The sequence below is a fragment of the Mobula birostris genome, chromosome 12, assembly GCF_030028105.1.
Source record: "Mobula birostris isolate sMobBir1 chromosome 12, sMobBir1.hap1, whole genome shotgun sequence".
Lineage (NCBI taxonomy): Eukaryota > Metazoa > Chordata > Chondrichthyes > Myliobatiformes > Myliobatidae > Mobula > Mobula birostris.
Window position 1 is genome coordinate 28,473,819 of NC_092381.1, and position 14,073 is coordinate 28,487,891.

At 41.7% G+C, this 14,073-nt stretch overlaps 1 protein-coding gene across 1 annotated transcript in view; it reads right to left on the bottom strand.

The window, feature by feature from the left end:
• The window catches only part of frrs1b (ferric-chelate reductase 1b), a 72,841-nt gene that overhangs the window by 13,289 nt on the left and 45,479 nt on the right, over nt 1–14,073 (bottom strand). Inside the window, exons 9-10 of the mRNA XM_072274609.1 lie at nt 11,216–11,329; nt 4,823–4,938 (exon numbers count right to left, since the gene is read on the bottom strand). Coding sequence (XP_072130710.1) covers nt 4,823–4,938; nt 11,216–11,329 — 230 coding nt within the window. The remainder of the gene's footprint in view (nt 1–4,822; nt 4,939–11,215; nt 11,330–14,073) is intronic.

The window sequence follows — 14,073 nt, forward strand, 5'->3', positions numbered from 1 at the left end:
CAGCCTCAGGGAAGAAGCTCTCCCTGTGCCCGCTGGTGTGGGAGCAGAGGCTCCTGTAGCGCCTACCGGATGGGAGGAGAGTAAAAAGTCCATGGTTAGGGTGAGATGCATCCTTGATAATGTCTTTCGCCCTGCCCAGGCAGCGTTTATGGTAGATGTTCTCAATGGGGGGAAATTGGGTGCCGATAATCCGCTGGGCAGTTTTCACCACACGCTGGAGAGCTTTGCGGTCCAATACGGGACAATTGCCATACCACACTGAGATGCAGTTGGTGAGCATGCTCTCAATGGTACAGTGGTAAAAGTCCGTCAGTATCCTGGGATAGAGGTGAGCTTTCTTGATGCTCTGCAGGAAATAAAGATGCTGTTGTGCCTTTTTGATTCTTACTACCTACTCAATCTGCAAGTTAACCTTTACGAATCCTGCACAAGGACTTCCACATCCCTTTGCACCTCTGAATTTTGAATTTTCTCCCCACTTAGAAAATAGTCTTCACCTTTATTCGCTCTACCAAAGTGCATGACCAGACACTTTTGGACACTATATTCCATCTGGCTCTTCTTTGCCCATTCTCACTCTGTCTCAGTCCTTCAACAGACTCCCTTCTTCCTCAACACTACAGGCCACTTGACCTATCTTTGTATGGTCCACAATCTCGGCCACAAAGCCATCAATTCAGTCACCAAAATCATTGACAAATAATGTGAAAAGTAGTGGTCCCAACACTATCCATATCAGAACACCACTAGTCACTAGCAGCCAACTAGAAAAGACCCCCTTTTTCCCCCACTCTATCCATCCTGCCAGTCAGCCAATCTTCTATCCATGCAAGTATCTTTCCTGTAATACCTTGGGTTCTTATCTTGCTAAGCAATCTCATGTGTGGCACCTTGCCAAATGCCCTTCTGAAAATCCAAGTAAACAACATCCACTGACTCTCCTGTATCTATTTTGCCTGTTACTTCCTTAAAGAATTCCAATAGATTGGTCAGGCATTTGTCAGGATATTTTCCCTTGCGAAACTTTGACCTATTTTATCATGCAGCTCCATGTAGTCTGAAACTTCATCCTTAATAGAGGAATCCAACATCTTCCCAACCATTGAGGTCAGACTAACTGGCCTATAGTTTCCTTTCTTCTGCCTCTCTCCCTTTTTAAAGAGTGGAGCGACATTTGCAATTTTCCAGTCCTCCAGAACCATGCCAGAATCTATTGATTCTTGAAAGATCATTACTAATACCTCCACAATCTCTTCAGCCACCTCTTTAAGAACACAGGGGTATAGTTCATCTGGTCCAGGTGACATATGTACATTGAGACCCTTCATCTTCCCAAGCACCTTCTCCTTAATAATAGCAATAATGCTCACTTCTGCCCCCTAACATTCTTGAATTTCTGTCATACTGTTAGTGTCTTCCACAGTGAAGACTACACAAAATACTTATTAATTTCATCTGCCATTTGTTTGTCCCCCATTACTACTTTTCCAATGTCATTTTCCAATGGTCCAATATCCACTCTCACCTCTCTTTTACTCTTTATATATTTGAAAAAAAATTGGTATCCTCTTTTAAATTTGATGCACTATCAATTACTCCAAAAGACTGGAAGTAGAGTACTGAAAAGGATTTTATTAACAGTAAATGGACCAACGTCCATGCTGAGTATCTGTTTTGGACTGAGGGAGGAGCAATGACAAAATCACCTTTATTCAGGGTTCTGTGGGAGGAGCCACAGGAGCAGTCAGCAGAGGGGCGTGTCCAGACAGGTATATATAATATATATATATATAGTTTACCACAATATTATTGGCTAGCTTCCCTTCATATTTCATGTTTTCTCTCCCTATGGCTTTTTAGTTGCCTTCTGTTAGTTTTTAAAAGCTTCCCAATCATCTAACTTCTCAAGGATTTTTGCTATTTTGTATGCCTTCTCCTTTGCTTTTCTGCTGTTTTTGATTTCCCTTGTCAGCCACAGTTGCCTCATGCTCCCTTTACTTCTTCATCCTTGGGACATATCTATCCTGCATCTTCTGAATTGTCTCCATAAACTCCAGCCATTGTTGTTCTGCCATTATCCCTGCTAGTGTCCCCTTCCATTCAACCTTGGCCAGCTCATCTGTCATGCCTCTGTAATTCTTTTCATCCCACTGTAATAATGATATATCTGACTTTATCATCTCCCTCTCAAACTGCAGGGTGAATTCTGTCATATTATGATTGCTGCTTCATGTTATGTTTCTATGTTTCTTTGCCAGAACATCTTTGCCAGGGCAATATGGTTTTTGGCTTGGAGAAATGTTTACATTAGAAACTTGACACATTACAGCTAAAACTTATCTTTTTGCAAACCTTTGCCCTGAAACTCCTACTACTTGTCTCATTTTGTCTTTAACACAAGTTGGGTTTGGTTCCAGGGCAACAGCAGTTCGATGGTAGATCAGTCATGTCATCACTCAACATGTATTGGACTGAGCTATTCTATCAGATTACGACTGCTGAGGGATTGGAGCAGGGGGCAGGGATTCAGATTTTTGGATCATTCGGACCTCTTTTGGGGCAGATGTGACCTGTACAAAAAGGACAGGTGGCACTTGAATCCAAGGGGGACCAATATACTGGCGGGAAGGTTTGCTATGGCTATTGGGGCGAGTTTAAACTAGAATTGCTGGGGGGAGTGGGAACCAAACTGAAGAGACAGAGGAAAGGGTGGTTGGCTTATAAATAGAGAAAGCCTGTAGACAGTGTGAGAGGGAGGAAAGGCAGGTGATAGAGAAGGGATATGCTCAGACTGATGGTTTGAGATGTGCCTATTTTAGTGCAAGAAGCATCATGAACAAAGCGTTTGAGCTTAGAGCGTGGATCAGTACTTGGAGCTATGATGTTGTGGTCATTACAGAGATTTGGATGGCTCAAGGGCAGGAATGGCTACTTAGAGTGCTAGGCTTTAGATGTTTCCAAAAGGACAGGGAAGGAGGCAAAAGGGGTGGGGGCATGGCACAGCTGATCAGAGATAGTGTCATGGCTGCAGAAAAGGAGGGAGTCATGAAGGGATTGTCTATGGAGTCTCTAAGGGTGGAAGTTAGGAACAGGCAGGGGTCAATAACTTTACTGGGTGTTTTTTATACATCACCTAATAGTAACAGAAACATCAAGGAGCAGATAGGGAGACAGATTCTGGAAAGGTCTAATAATAACAGGGTTATCATGGTGGGAGATTTTAATTTCACTAAAATTGATTGGTATCTTCCTAGAGTAAGGGGTTTAGATGGGTTGAAGCTTGTTATGTGTGTTCAGGAAGGTTTCCTGACACAAAATGTAGATAAGCCTACAAGAGGAGAGACTGTACTTGATCTGGTATTAGGAAATGAACATGGTCAGGTGTCAGGTCTCTCAGTGGGAGAGCATTTTGGAGATAGTGATCATAACAAGTTAGGAAAGCGTTTAATTGGAGTAAGGGGAAATATGAAACTATTAGGCAGGAACTTGGAAGCATAAATTGGTAACAGATGTTCTTGGGGAAATGTACAGCAGAAAAATGGCAATGGTTGTATCATCAGCAAATTTATAGATGGTATTTGAGCTATGCCTAGCCACACAATCATGGGTATAGAGAGAGTAGAGCAGTGGGCTAAGCACACACCCCTGAGGTGCACCAGTGTTGATCAGCAGTGAGGAGGAGATGTTATCACCAATCTATACAGATTGAAGTCTTCCAGTTAGGAAATCGAGGATCCAATTGCAGAGGGAGGTACAGAGGCCCAGGTTCTGTAATTTATCAACCAAGATGGTGTTAAGTGCCGAGTTATAGTCGATGAACAGCATCCTGACATAGGTGTTGAGATTTCTAAAAAGAACAGATCATCTAAACCTTAATTTTACACACTTTCATGAATTGGTAGGGTGCTTCTTTTCTGCTGCTTGCTTGCATGCTAAACGATCAAACTCTACATCTTAGAATCAAATATTATCATGGAAAGTCTATAGTGCAAGGTTTGCTGCAGGTGCACAGATAGGAGTGGTGAAATACTGACACTTTCAAAACTCTCAGCTGTTCACGTGTGTTGCAAACTTTCTTATTTCACTTCACACAGCCACTAGATTAATAATTACAGATGTATTAGGTATATCATGTTCATAGAGATTTTCAGTGGAGCCCAGGATGGAAAACTCACAAACCTGGCATCTATAAATCAGATGCATCAGAAGTGAATTCATAGTCCAACTTCTTATAGAAATTTCAGTCTCTTGGGCCGGCTGGTGGCGGAACAACATTGGTACCGGACCTGGGAGCGGAGGATCCCGGGTTCAAAACTAGTCGGGTCCGCCCCCGAGCATGCTTTCCATCCATGCCCGGTTGAGTGTTGAGACCGCAACTCGACCTCGTAAAACAAAGGGAAAATGCTGCGAAAATGTCTGTGCGGGGGGTGGCGCACCACACAGTCTCTCTCTCTCGCTCTGTGCCTTGTAAAAAGCCATAAAAAAAAATCCATCATCACAGACACACACGCAGTCGCAGACACACAGACTCGCGGTCACGCAGGTACATGCAAAAGGAAAGATATTTCAGTCTCTTAAATACGATAGGGATAAATTTTGAACTTTATCAGCCTTGATGGGGAAATCCCTGCAAGACAGCCTAACAGTTACAAAAACTATCTGATTTTTCTTTCCACATTCAAATTAGTGATTCACATACTGATGTGATCCTTATGGACAATCAACGCTCCTCAGATGCCTTCCAGGTGATGCTGAGTTCCCAGAAACTAAAACATTTGTGATCAACCGAGGCTAACGAAATGAAGCAACGTTAACCACATACCAGAAACCAGATCTTTTTCCCAAACACTGTGGTAGATGGCCAGACAGGTTTAAAGAATCGAGCTACGATAACACCAGTGTTGGCTGTTGTCACCCATGCAATGAACATTAATGATCCTAAGAAGAATAAATAAAAAATGAACTTATTATTGCCACAAGAATTTAATCTGAAAGGTCTTATCAAATTAAACTATCAAGAGACTCAATATTTCGTGTACCATTGCCCAGGAATCTTCAGTATTTACTGAACATTACAGGTCTGTGAACAAGACACACAAAGTGCTGGAAGAACTCAGCAAGTCAGGCAGCACCGATAAAGAGGAAAAACCAGTCAATGTTTCAGACCAAGACCCTTCATCAGGACTGGAAAGGAAGGGGGAAGAAGCCATGATAAGAAGGCAAGGAGAGGGGAAGGCAAACAAACTGGCAGGTGATAGAGAAATTTGTCATTCTGCTCTGTCATTAGTAAAATATTCCAAAAATTTTGTGGTTAAATCCTAAAATTGTGTTGTTTTTCAAATTCAGATTAAAATACCACTGGTTGTAAGGGAAAGATGATGAGGCCTAATAACAAGTGATGTGGATTATGCTAGTATAATAAAAGGGATCTGCAGACAAAGCCTTGAAGTAGAGACAAGGAATACAGTAGTGATGGCACCAAAGTTTCAGGAATATCACTAGTTATGTTACAGTGTGCAACCACTTTTGTAATAGAAAACTGGATTTGCTGTTAGACCTGTGGATAATTATTTTATTCTGAAATCAGGACCTAGCCTGTTGCATAATTAAGTGCTCCTATAGCCACTATCCTGTTATTAAAATGTAGTTTTACTGGGAATCTCGTCAACTGAGAATGGAAAAGCTGTACCAAATTGATGCTCAGGTAGATCAGCTTTGACTGGGCTCCTGGTGCACACCAGAATTTTTTTTGAATAAGTCATCCACTACTTCAAACACTGACTCCATGCGGCTTTCAGTTTGCTCCTATATCACCAATGTCCAGACAACTTGGTTCAGTTGACGTGATGTTAAGTGCTGGAATATATATATTGGCAACAGCAGCTCTCTAATACACCAGAGAAAATAATCACACTTCTCTCAACACCAAACTTACATGATGGAATCTTAGTGAATCCAAAAACCAGGGATCAGTGCAAAGCACTTCAACTCTGCAGTCAAGTACGGAGAGGAAAATGGAAATCGTGAACGACACCATATTGAATCGTGCTCGAGGACTAGTGATGTGGATAGGTGATGAAGGACATGTGTGGATTTCGGGCTGTCCCAGGTCAGTTGTGTCCTAGGATTAGATGTCCGTCTCAGCAGGAGGCAAGAGTTCCAGTGAGTCAGCGAGCTCGGAGTTAGTGTCCTGGAGTTCGGAGTTCCATCATCAACTTGTCTGGGGATCAGTACCGAAGAGCGAAGCTCAAATGTTGATCAGAAGTCCAGAAGTTGAAGCCCGATACCGGAAGACTTGAGACTGAAGGACTGGAGTCCTGTCCTGGGTTTGGAGGAATGTCGTTGTGTGGGTGGGGGGGGGGTGGGGGAGGGAGGAAAGCAACTTGCTTTGCTGTTGTTATTCTGTTACTTGCTGTGTTCTGTTTGGTGTGTCCTCTGTTGTTATGCTGAGCAGTGTGAGCATGCTACTGTATGTTGGCGCCACAATATATGGTAACACTTGCAGGATGCCCACAGTACATCCTTAGATTGTGTTGGCAGTTAACACAATTGATACATCTCAGTGAATGTTTTGAGGTATGTATGATAAATAAATTAATCTGAATCTGAATCATGTGAGTGATAAAAGCTGGCTGTGGACTTTTCATTATATTTGGGCAGAAGTACCAGTAGAAGGACTTTGCACCGTCTCCCCCCCCCCCAAGAGTCTCAGTACCATACGTACACAGATATTTGTTCACTCCACCTGTCATTAACAAGCAGTTGAGAACACTGGACTAAACACAGGTCCTAATTCACCTGTATGATTACACACCAAAACTACCATAACGCCAGCCAATGTGACCTCAGATAGACAATTGCTCTATGTGTGAACAATAGATCAACTGTGCCCAATCTAATACAACAGGTCACGTCTAACCTGAAAATGCCAGTCATTGAGAATAAAAGTGAAGATTTCAGATCGGTGGCCAACCTGATGGGTATTTCCAGCTCTTTCTGTTCTTATTTGGGATCTCCAGCACGTGTTCTATTTTAGAGCATAAGATAGAGGAGCAAAGTTGGGCCATTTGTCCCACTGAGTCTGCTCTGCCATTTCATGATGGCTGATCCAATTATCCCCTCAGTCGCCAGCTCCTGCCTTCTCCTCATGCCCTGACCAATCAAGAATCTATCAACCTCTGCCTCCACAGCTGCCTCTGGCAATGAATTCCCTAGATACGCCACTCTCTGGCTAAAGAAATTCCTCCTCATCTCCGTCCTAAGAGGATGCTGCACTCTTCTGATGCTGTGCTCTTTGGTCTTACTCTCTCCCATCATAGGAAACATCCTCTCCACATCCACTCTATCAAGGCCTTTCACCATTCGATAGGTTTCAACCCCTCATTCTTCTGAATTCTAGAGAATACAGGCCCAGAACCTTCAGATGTTCCTCATATGACAAGCCACTCAATTCTGGAATCATTTTCATGAACCTCCTTTGAACTCTCTCCAGTTTCACTACATCCTTTCTAAGATAAGGGGCCCAAAACTGCTCTCAATACTCCAAATGATGCCTCACCAGTGCTTTATAAAGTCTTAACATTACATCCTTGCTTTTATGTTCTAGTCATATTGAAACAAATGCTAACATCACATTTACCTTTCTCACCAAAGACTCAACCTGCAAATTAACTTTTAGGGAATCCAGCACAAGGTCTCTCAAGTCCCTTTACAACTGTTATTTTTTGTCTTTTCTCTCCATTTAGAATATAGTCAACCCTTTCATTTCTTCCACCAAAGTGCATGACCACACATTCCTGACACTGTATTTCATCTGCCACTTCTTTGTCTATTCTCCTAATCTGTCTAAGTTCCTCTGTAGCCTCTCTACTTCCTCAAAACTACCTGCCCCTCCACCTATCATCATATTGTCTGTAAACTTTGCAACAAAGCCATCAATTCCATCATCCAAATCATCGACATATAACTTTAAAAGAATCGGTCACAACTAGACTCCCGTGGAACACCACTGATCACAGGCAGCCAACCATAAAAGGTTCACTTCATTCCTAGGAAGAGGTACAGTCGACGTTTCGGGCCGAGACCCTTCGTCAGGACTAACTGAAGGAAGAGCTAGTAAGAGATTTGAAAGTGGGAGGAGGAGGGGGAGATCCACAATGATAGGAGAAGACAGGAGGGGGAGGGATGGAGCCAAGAGCTGGCCAGGAGATTGGCAAAAGGGATATGAGAGGATCATGGGACAGGAGGCCCCGGGAGAAAGAAAAGGGGGAGGGGGCGAAAAGCCCAGAGGATGGGCAAGAGGTATAGTGAGAGGAACAGAGGGAGAAGAGGGAGAGAGAGAGAGAGAGAGAGAAAGAATGTGTGTATATAAATAAATAACGGATGGGGTACGAGGGGGAGGTAGGGCATTAGCGGAAGTTTATCAGACCTGATGGCATGAACATTGACTTCTCAAACTTCCGCTAATACCCCACCTCCCCCTTGTACCCCATCCGTTATTTATTTATATACACACATTCTTTTTCTCTCTCTCCTTCTTCTCCCTCTGTCCCTCTCACTATACCTCTTGCCCATCCTCTGGGCTTTTCCCCCCCTCCCCCTTTTCTTCCTCCCTAGGCCTCCTGTCCCATGATCCTCTCATATCCCTTTTGTCAATCACCTGGCCAGCTCTTGGCTCCATCCCTCCCCCTCCAGTCTTCTCCTATCATTTTGGATCTCCCCCTCCCCCTCCCACTTTCAAATCTCTTACTAGCTCTTCTTTCAGTTAGTCCTGACAAAGGGTCTCGGCCCGAAACGTCGACTGTACCTCTTCCTAGGAATGAAGTGAACCTTTTATGGTTGTCTGCCTGTGATCAGTGGTGTTCTACGGGAGTCTAGTTGTGACCAATTCTTTTAAAGTTATATGTTAATGATTTGGATGATGGAATTGATGGCTTTGTTGCAAAGTTTACAGACAATATGATGATAGGTGGAGGGACAGGTAGTTTTGAGGAAGTAGAGAGGCTACAGAGGAACTTAGACAGATTAGGAGAATGGACAAAGAAGTGGCAGATGAAATACAGTATCAGGAATGTGTGGTCATGCACTTTGGTGGAAGAAATGAAAGGGTTGACTATATTCTAAATGGAGAAAAAAGTTGATGTTGCGTAGTTGGATTTTCAGAAGGCCTTTAACAAGCTGCCATACATGAGGCTGCTTAATGAGCTATGAGCCCATTGTACAACAGGAAAGATTGTAGCATGCATAAAGCAGTGGCTGATAGTCAGGAGGAAAAATGTGGGAATAAAGTGACGCAACCACGAGGAAATCTGCAGATGCTGGAATTTCAAGCAACACAGATAAAAGTTGCTGGTGAACGCAGCAGGCCAGGCAGCATCTCTAGGAAGAGGTACAGTCGACGTTTTGGGCTGAGACCCTTCATTCGAAATGTCGACGTCCAGATATTACTACCCTGAAGGTCCTGTTTCTCGGCTTTCTACCTTGCTCCCTAAAATCTCTCTTCAGGACCTCCTCAACTTGTTTACCTATTTCATTGGTGCCAATATGTACCAAGGCTGCTCACTCTCATCTTTGAGAATGCTATGGACACGATCAGAGACATCCCTGATCTTGGCACCAGGGAAGCAACGTACCATCCAAATGTCTCTATCGCATCCACAGAACCTCATCTCTGTTTCTCTGACTACGGGATCTCCTATCAACACTGCAGTCCTCTTCACCTCTCTGCTCTTCTGAGCCACAGCACCAGACTCAGTGCCAGAGACCCGGTCGTTGTGCTTCACCCCCGCGCCCCCCCCCCCCCAGTAGGTCATTCCTTCTCAATATTATCTAAAGTTTCACAATTATTATTGAGGGGAATGACCACAGGTGTACTCTGCACTGGCTGTGCAATTCCATTCCTTCTCCTGACAGTCACCCAGTTACCTGTCTCCTGCAATCTAGGAGTGACTACCTCCCTGTAGCTCCTGTCTATCACCTCCTCATTCTCCCATATGCATTGAAGGTCATCAAGCAACAGTTCCAGTTCCTTAATACATTCTCCCAGAAGCTGCAACGCCTGCTCCTGGGGCAGATGTGTTTATCTTGGAGACTCAGCGTCTCCCAGATTTCCCACATCCCACATACAGTACAAAACACTGCCCTGGAGCCATTCCCATTGCACTATGCACTAGTAAATGAGGAATGAACAAATAAGAACAAAGCGAGAGTAACTTACAAGACAATCTATCTCACCCAAGCCTGAACCAGGTGAGCCAAAGCCACCCTAAAGATGGGCACACTCCAAAAGAATGGCCGCTCCGCTTGCACTTGAATTATCCTTATGGGCCTTTTCCGATGAATCTGATTGGTCACTCCTCGACTCAGAAAAAACTGCTGCCAACTCTGCCTTCAAAACCTTGATCACTGCCCTGATTAATAAGTAGCTCTTTTCACGCACGCCTAGTGTGGATTGTCCAACTCAGAGAAAACTGGCTCAAAGCTCTGCTTTTTAATTCTTGAACGCGGACCTGACTAAAATGAATCTCTTTTTATGCACCGCCGCTTGATGACTGGTCGCTCCTCAACTTAGGAAAACTGCCGCAAAACTTTGCCTTCAAAATCCTGGTCGCCGCCCTGATTAAAAAGTAGCTCTTTTCATGCACCCTTGGTGTGGATTGTCCAACTCAGAATTTTGTTATGCATTGACCAATTATTATCTCATCATTATTTGTCCATCAAATAGCAAATTAAAGAGTCATCATTAAAATTAAATAACTCCACCATAGACTGTCCCAAGCCCGGCTGCAAGAGGAGGGTTGTGCGTGAGGCTAGCAACCCCATCCTATAAAAACGAAGAGCTGAAATGCCAACAGAAGCGCCGAAGATCCTAGTAGAGTGAGGATTTTTGAAGATGGGTTACACCTGGGGACAACTTAAAAGCCTGGCCCAGGAAAGAGGACTCTGATGAGTTGCTGTCAGCAGTATATGCCCCAGCAGGGGCATAAATAAGTAATAAAACTAAATGCCCAATTAATAACTATGATGGACACACCCATCATACCCCAGATGTGTTCATGAATACCTAAGACTTCTATTTTTCGACCCTGTATATATTGTTGGGATCAAATCTGAAAGCTCAGGCAAACTTCATTTATATGATTATTATTCTATTATCAGTCACAGAGAATCTTTACCTTACAGAAAACAGAAGACAAAGTAACTGAGAGAAACTAACCATGAGCCTTAATGTATCCTGGAGACCGAGAACCCTTCAGTTCTTTCAGGGAACCATGCAGATGTACCTTCTCCTGCGAAATCAGTGGTTGCTGATGATGTTTATGAATTCTTCCTTTAATAATAAAAATAATAATAGTATTATTACACTTGTTAGGCAATTTACCAATAATTGAATACTTAGATATTTAATCATGTTCCGGGAATGGTTATAATGAATCTCATATGATAATAAAGAAACAACTAGCAATGGAACCTTTAGCTAAATGTGTCAGAGCACAAGGTAAACTTTAACTAAGAGAAAGTAAATATTATTATCTAAAGTTGAACATCAAGAAAACATCAGTTAAATAATTTAAAAACTGTTAAGACTAGTTTTCCATAGAACAATTGGGGAGCATCTTTTACAGAACACAGCCATTCCAACTAGATTGCACAGATAATCAGAAAACTGTTTAGTACTGTAATACATTTAAAAAATGCAAACAAATCTTTCTATCCTAGAGACCAGTATATGCCTGCTCATACCAATCTGCCCCCTCCAACCTTCATGTAATGGCATTAAAACAACATTCCGTCCCTTTATCATTTGTTTGTTTATTTGGCTTCCCCTTTGCTTCAACTCCTCCCTGTAGATGTTTCTGTATTCTAACTATATAATGAATAGAGATTTCTTCTGAAATAATTGTTGAATTTATTAGTGTCTACCTTCAGTTTATGGCTTCTTGCTTTGGTCTTGAGACCTTATGCAAGTCACTTCTTTTTCTAAAGTAAATAAGCCACAACCTGTTTGACCTTTCCCCACAGATCTAATCTCAGTTCTACCATCATTTTAATAAATGTATTTTGTATCTTCTAGTGCTTTCATATCCTTTTAATATGGATGCCATTCTGTATTGTTCACAGGCTTACATGCATGTGGTCTGATGAAATTAATACACAACCTGGTGAGATATGCAGTTGCAACTAGGCTCAAATTTCCTCCATTTGGGAGAAGGGAGGAAGATTCATGGGATTTTTCTTGACTGGCATCCAGTGGAAATCCCAGTTTGTGACAACTATTAGTACCACTGGACCCAGGCTTCCAAGGTTGAGAGAGTAGAGTGTGAATTTTTTCCACTTTATAATCTCTCCTGTACAGATTTCACTCTCATGCTCTAATACAGTGGATAACTGACACACTGCTGTGTCCAGTCGATTGACAGTAAATGAACAGAATCAGTGTAGACCTAATGCAGGTAATGGACTGCCTTCACGCAATTCTATCGATGATTACATCCTCCAAATCTTCATTTTCATTGTAATCTTCAAGATTGCCAATATCTTCAATTTCTTCATAGATCCTATCTTGCTGAAAGAGTGAAATTGTTTCATTCTCATTTCTGCCCATTTCTGGCATCGCCAAGCCTCAATGCTTGAAATTGTAGTGAGCAAAACAGTTCTAAATTGTCTTGCTGCTTATTTCTCACCAACTATCAGTGACAAGAATCACTTTTGTATGAACACAAACACATGCAGCTAACATTATGTAAAAACGGTTCGCTCTAAGCATGGTATAGTATCTAACGGCCACACTGGTTCACGCAACTATTGTTAGTTAAAAACTGTTCAGGAACAGTCTCATGTCCCAATTAAATGGCATAGTGTCCCAAATAAACTAAGAAAATTGGATTTGATGAAATCTTTTCTTAAGGGACAGATAATTTCATACTCAGTAGGTTTAAGAAGGAAAACTAAGGCAGAGCTTTTACTGATTACTAATTGGATTAAAGAAATAGATAAAATTTATTCAATAATGCCTAGTGAAAATCTCTTTAAGGAAAGGGGGGAACTCTAAACACAGCATGATTTGCTTTTGACTTTTCCCATTGAACAGCAACTTCTTAAATCCAAAAGCCAATTTTATATACATGGAGACAAGTCAGGCAAATTATTAGCTGGTCAGTTAAAAGCAAATATGGCTAGAAGACAGATCCTGAAAATACCAAGACCTGATAGAACTGAAATGGTAGATCCTTATGAAATTAATGATATTTATGGATTTCTACTCTAATCTTCATAAATCTGAATTTTCAGACAATATTACTTTTATGAATAGATTTTTGCAAAAATTGAATATACCTAAAATTTCTATTCAAGATATGAATACATTAGATGCACCTATTAAACAAGAGGAAACAGCAAGGGTTATATCCTCTCTCCAACCAGCTAAGGCTCTGGGACCGGATGGATATACAGTGGAATTTTATAAGACTTTCACTGATACACTTACACCTCATTTATGTCAAATTTTCACTGATTCTATATCCTCTGGGACTCTCCCGAAAACTTTTTATGAAGCTTCAAACACTTTAATTCCTAAAAAAGGATAAAGATTTATCTGAATGCATTTCCTATATACCAATCTTTCTATTGAATGTGGATTTTAAAATTCTTTCTAAGATCTTGGTTAATAGACTTGAGAGTATTTTACCTACTGTTATTTCCAATGACCAAGCTGGATTTGTTAAAAATAGATATTTACATTTTAACATTCGAAGATAATTAAACATTATTCACTCTTCTCCATCTAAAAAATCTGAATGTGTTGTTTCTCTTGATGCAGAGAAAGCCTTTGATAGGGTGGAGTGGTCTTACTTATTTGAGGTTTTGGAAAGATTTAATTTTGGCTCGGGATTTATTTCTTGGATCAAATTGATCTATCATTCCCCCATGGCTGCAGCTATACCTAATAATCAAAAATCTTCCTATTTTAGATTATATAGGGGTACTTGGCAGGGATGTCCTCTTAGCCGTTTATTATTTAACTTGGCTTTAGAACCCCTTGCTGTTGCTCTTAGAGGTTCTAATACTGTTCAG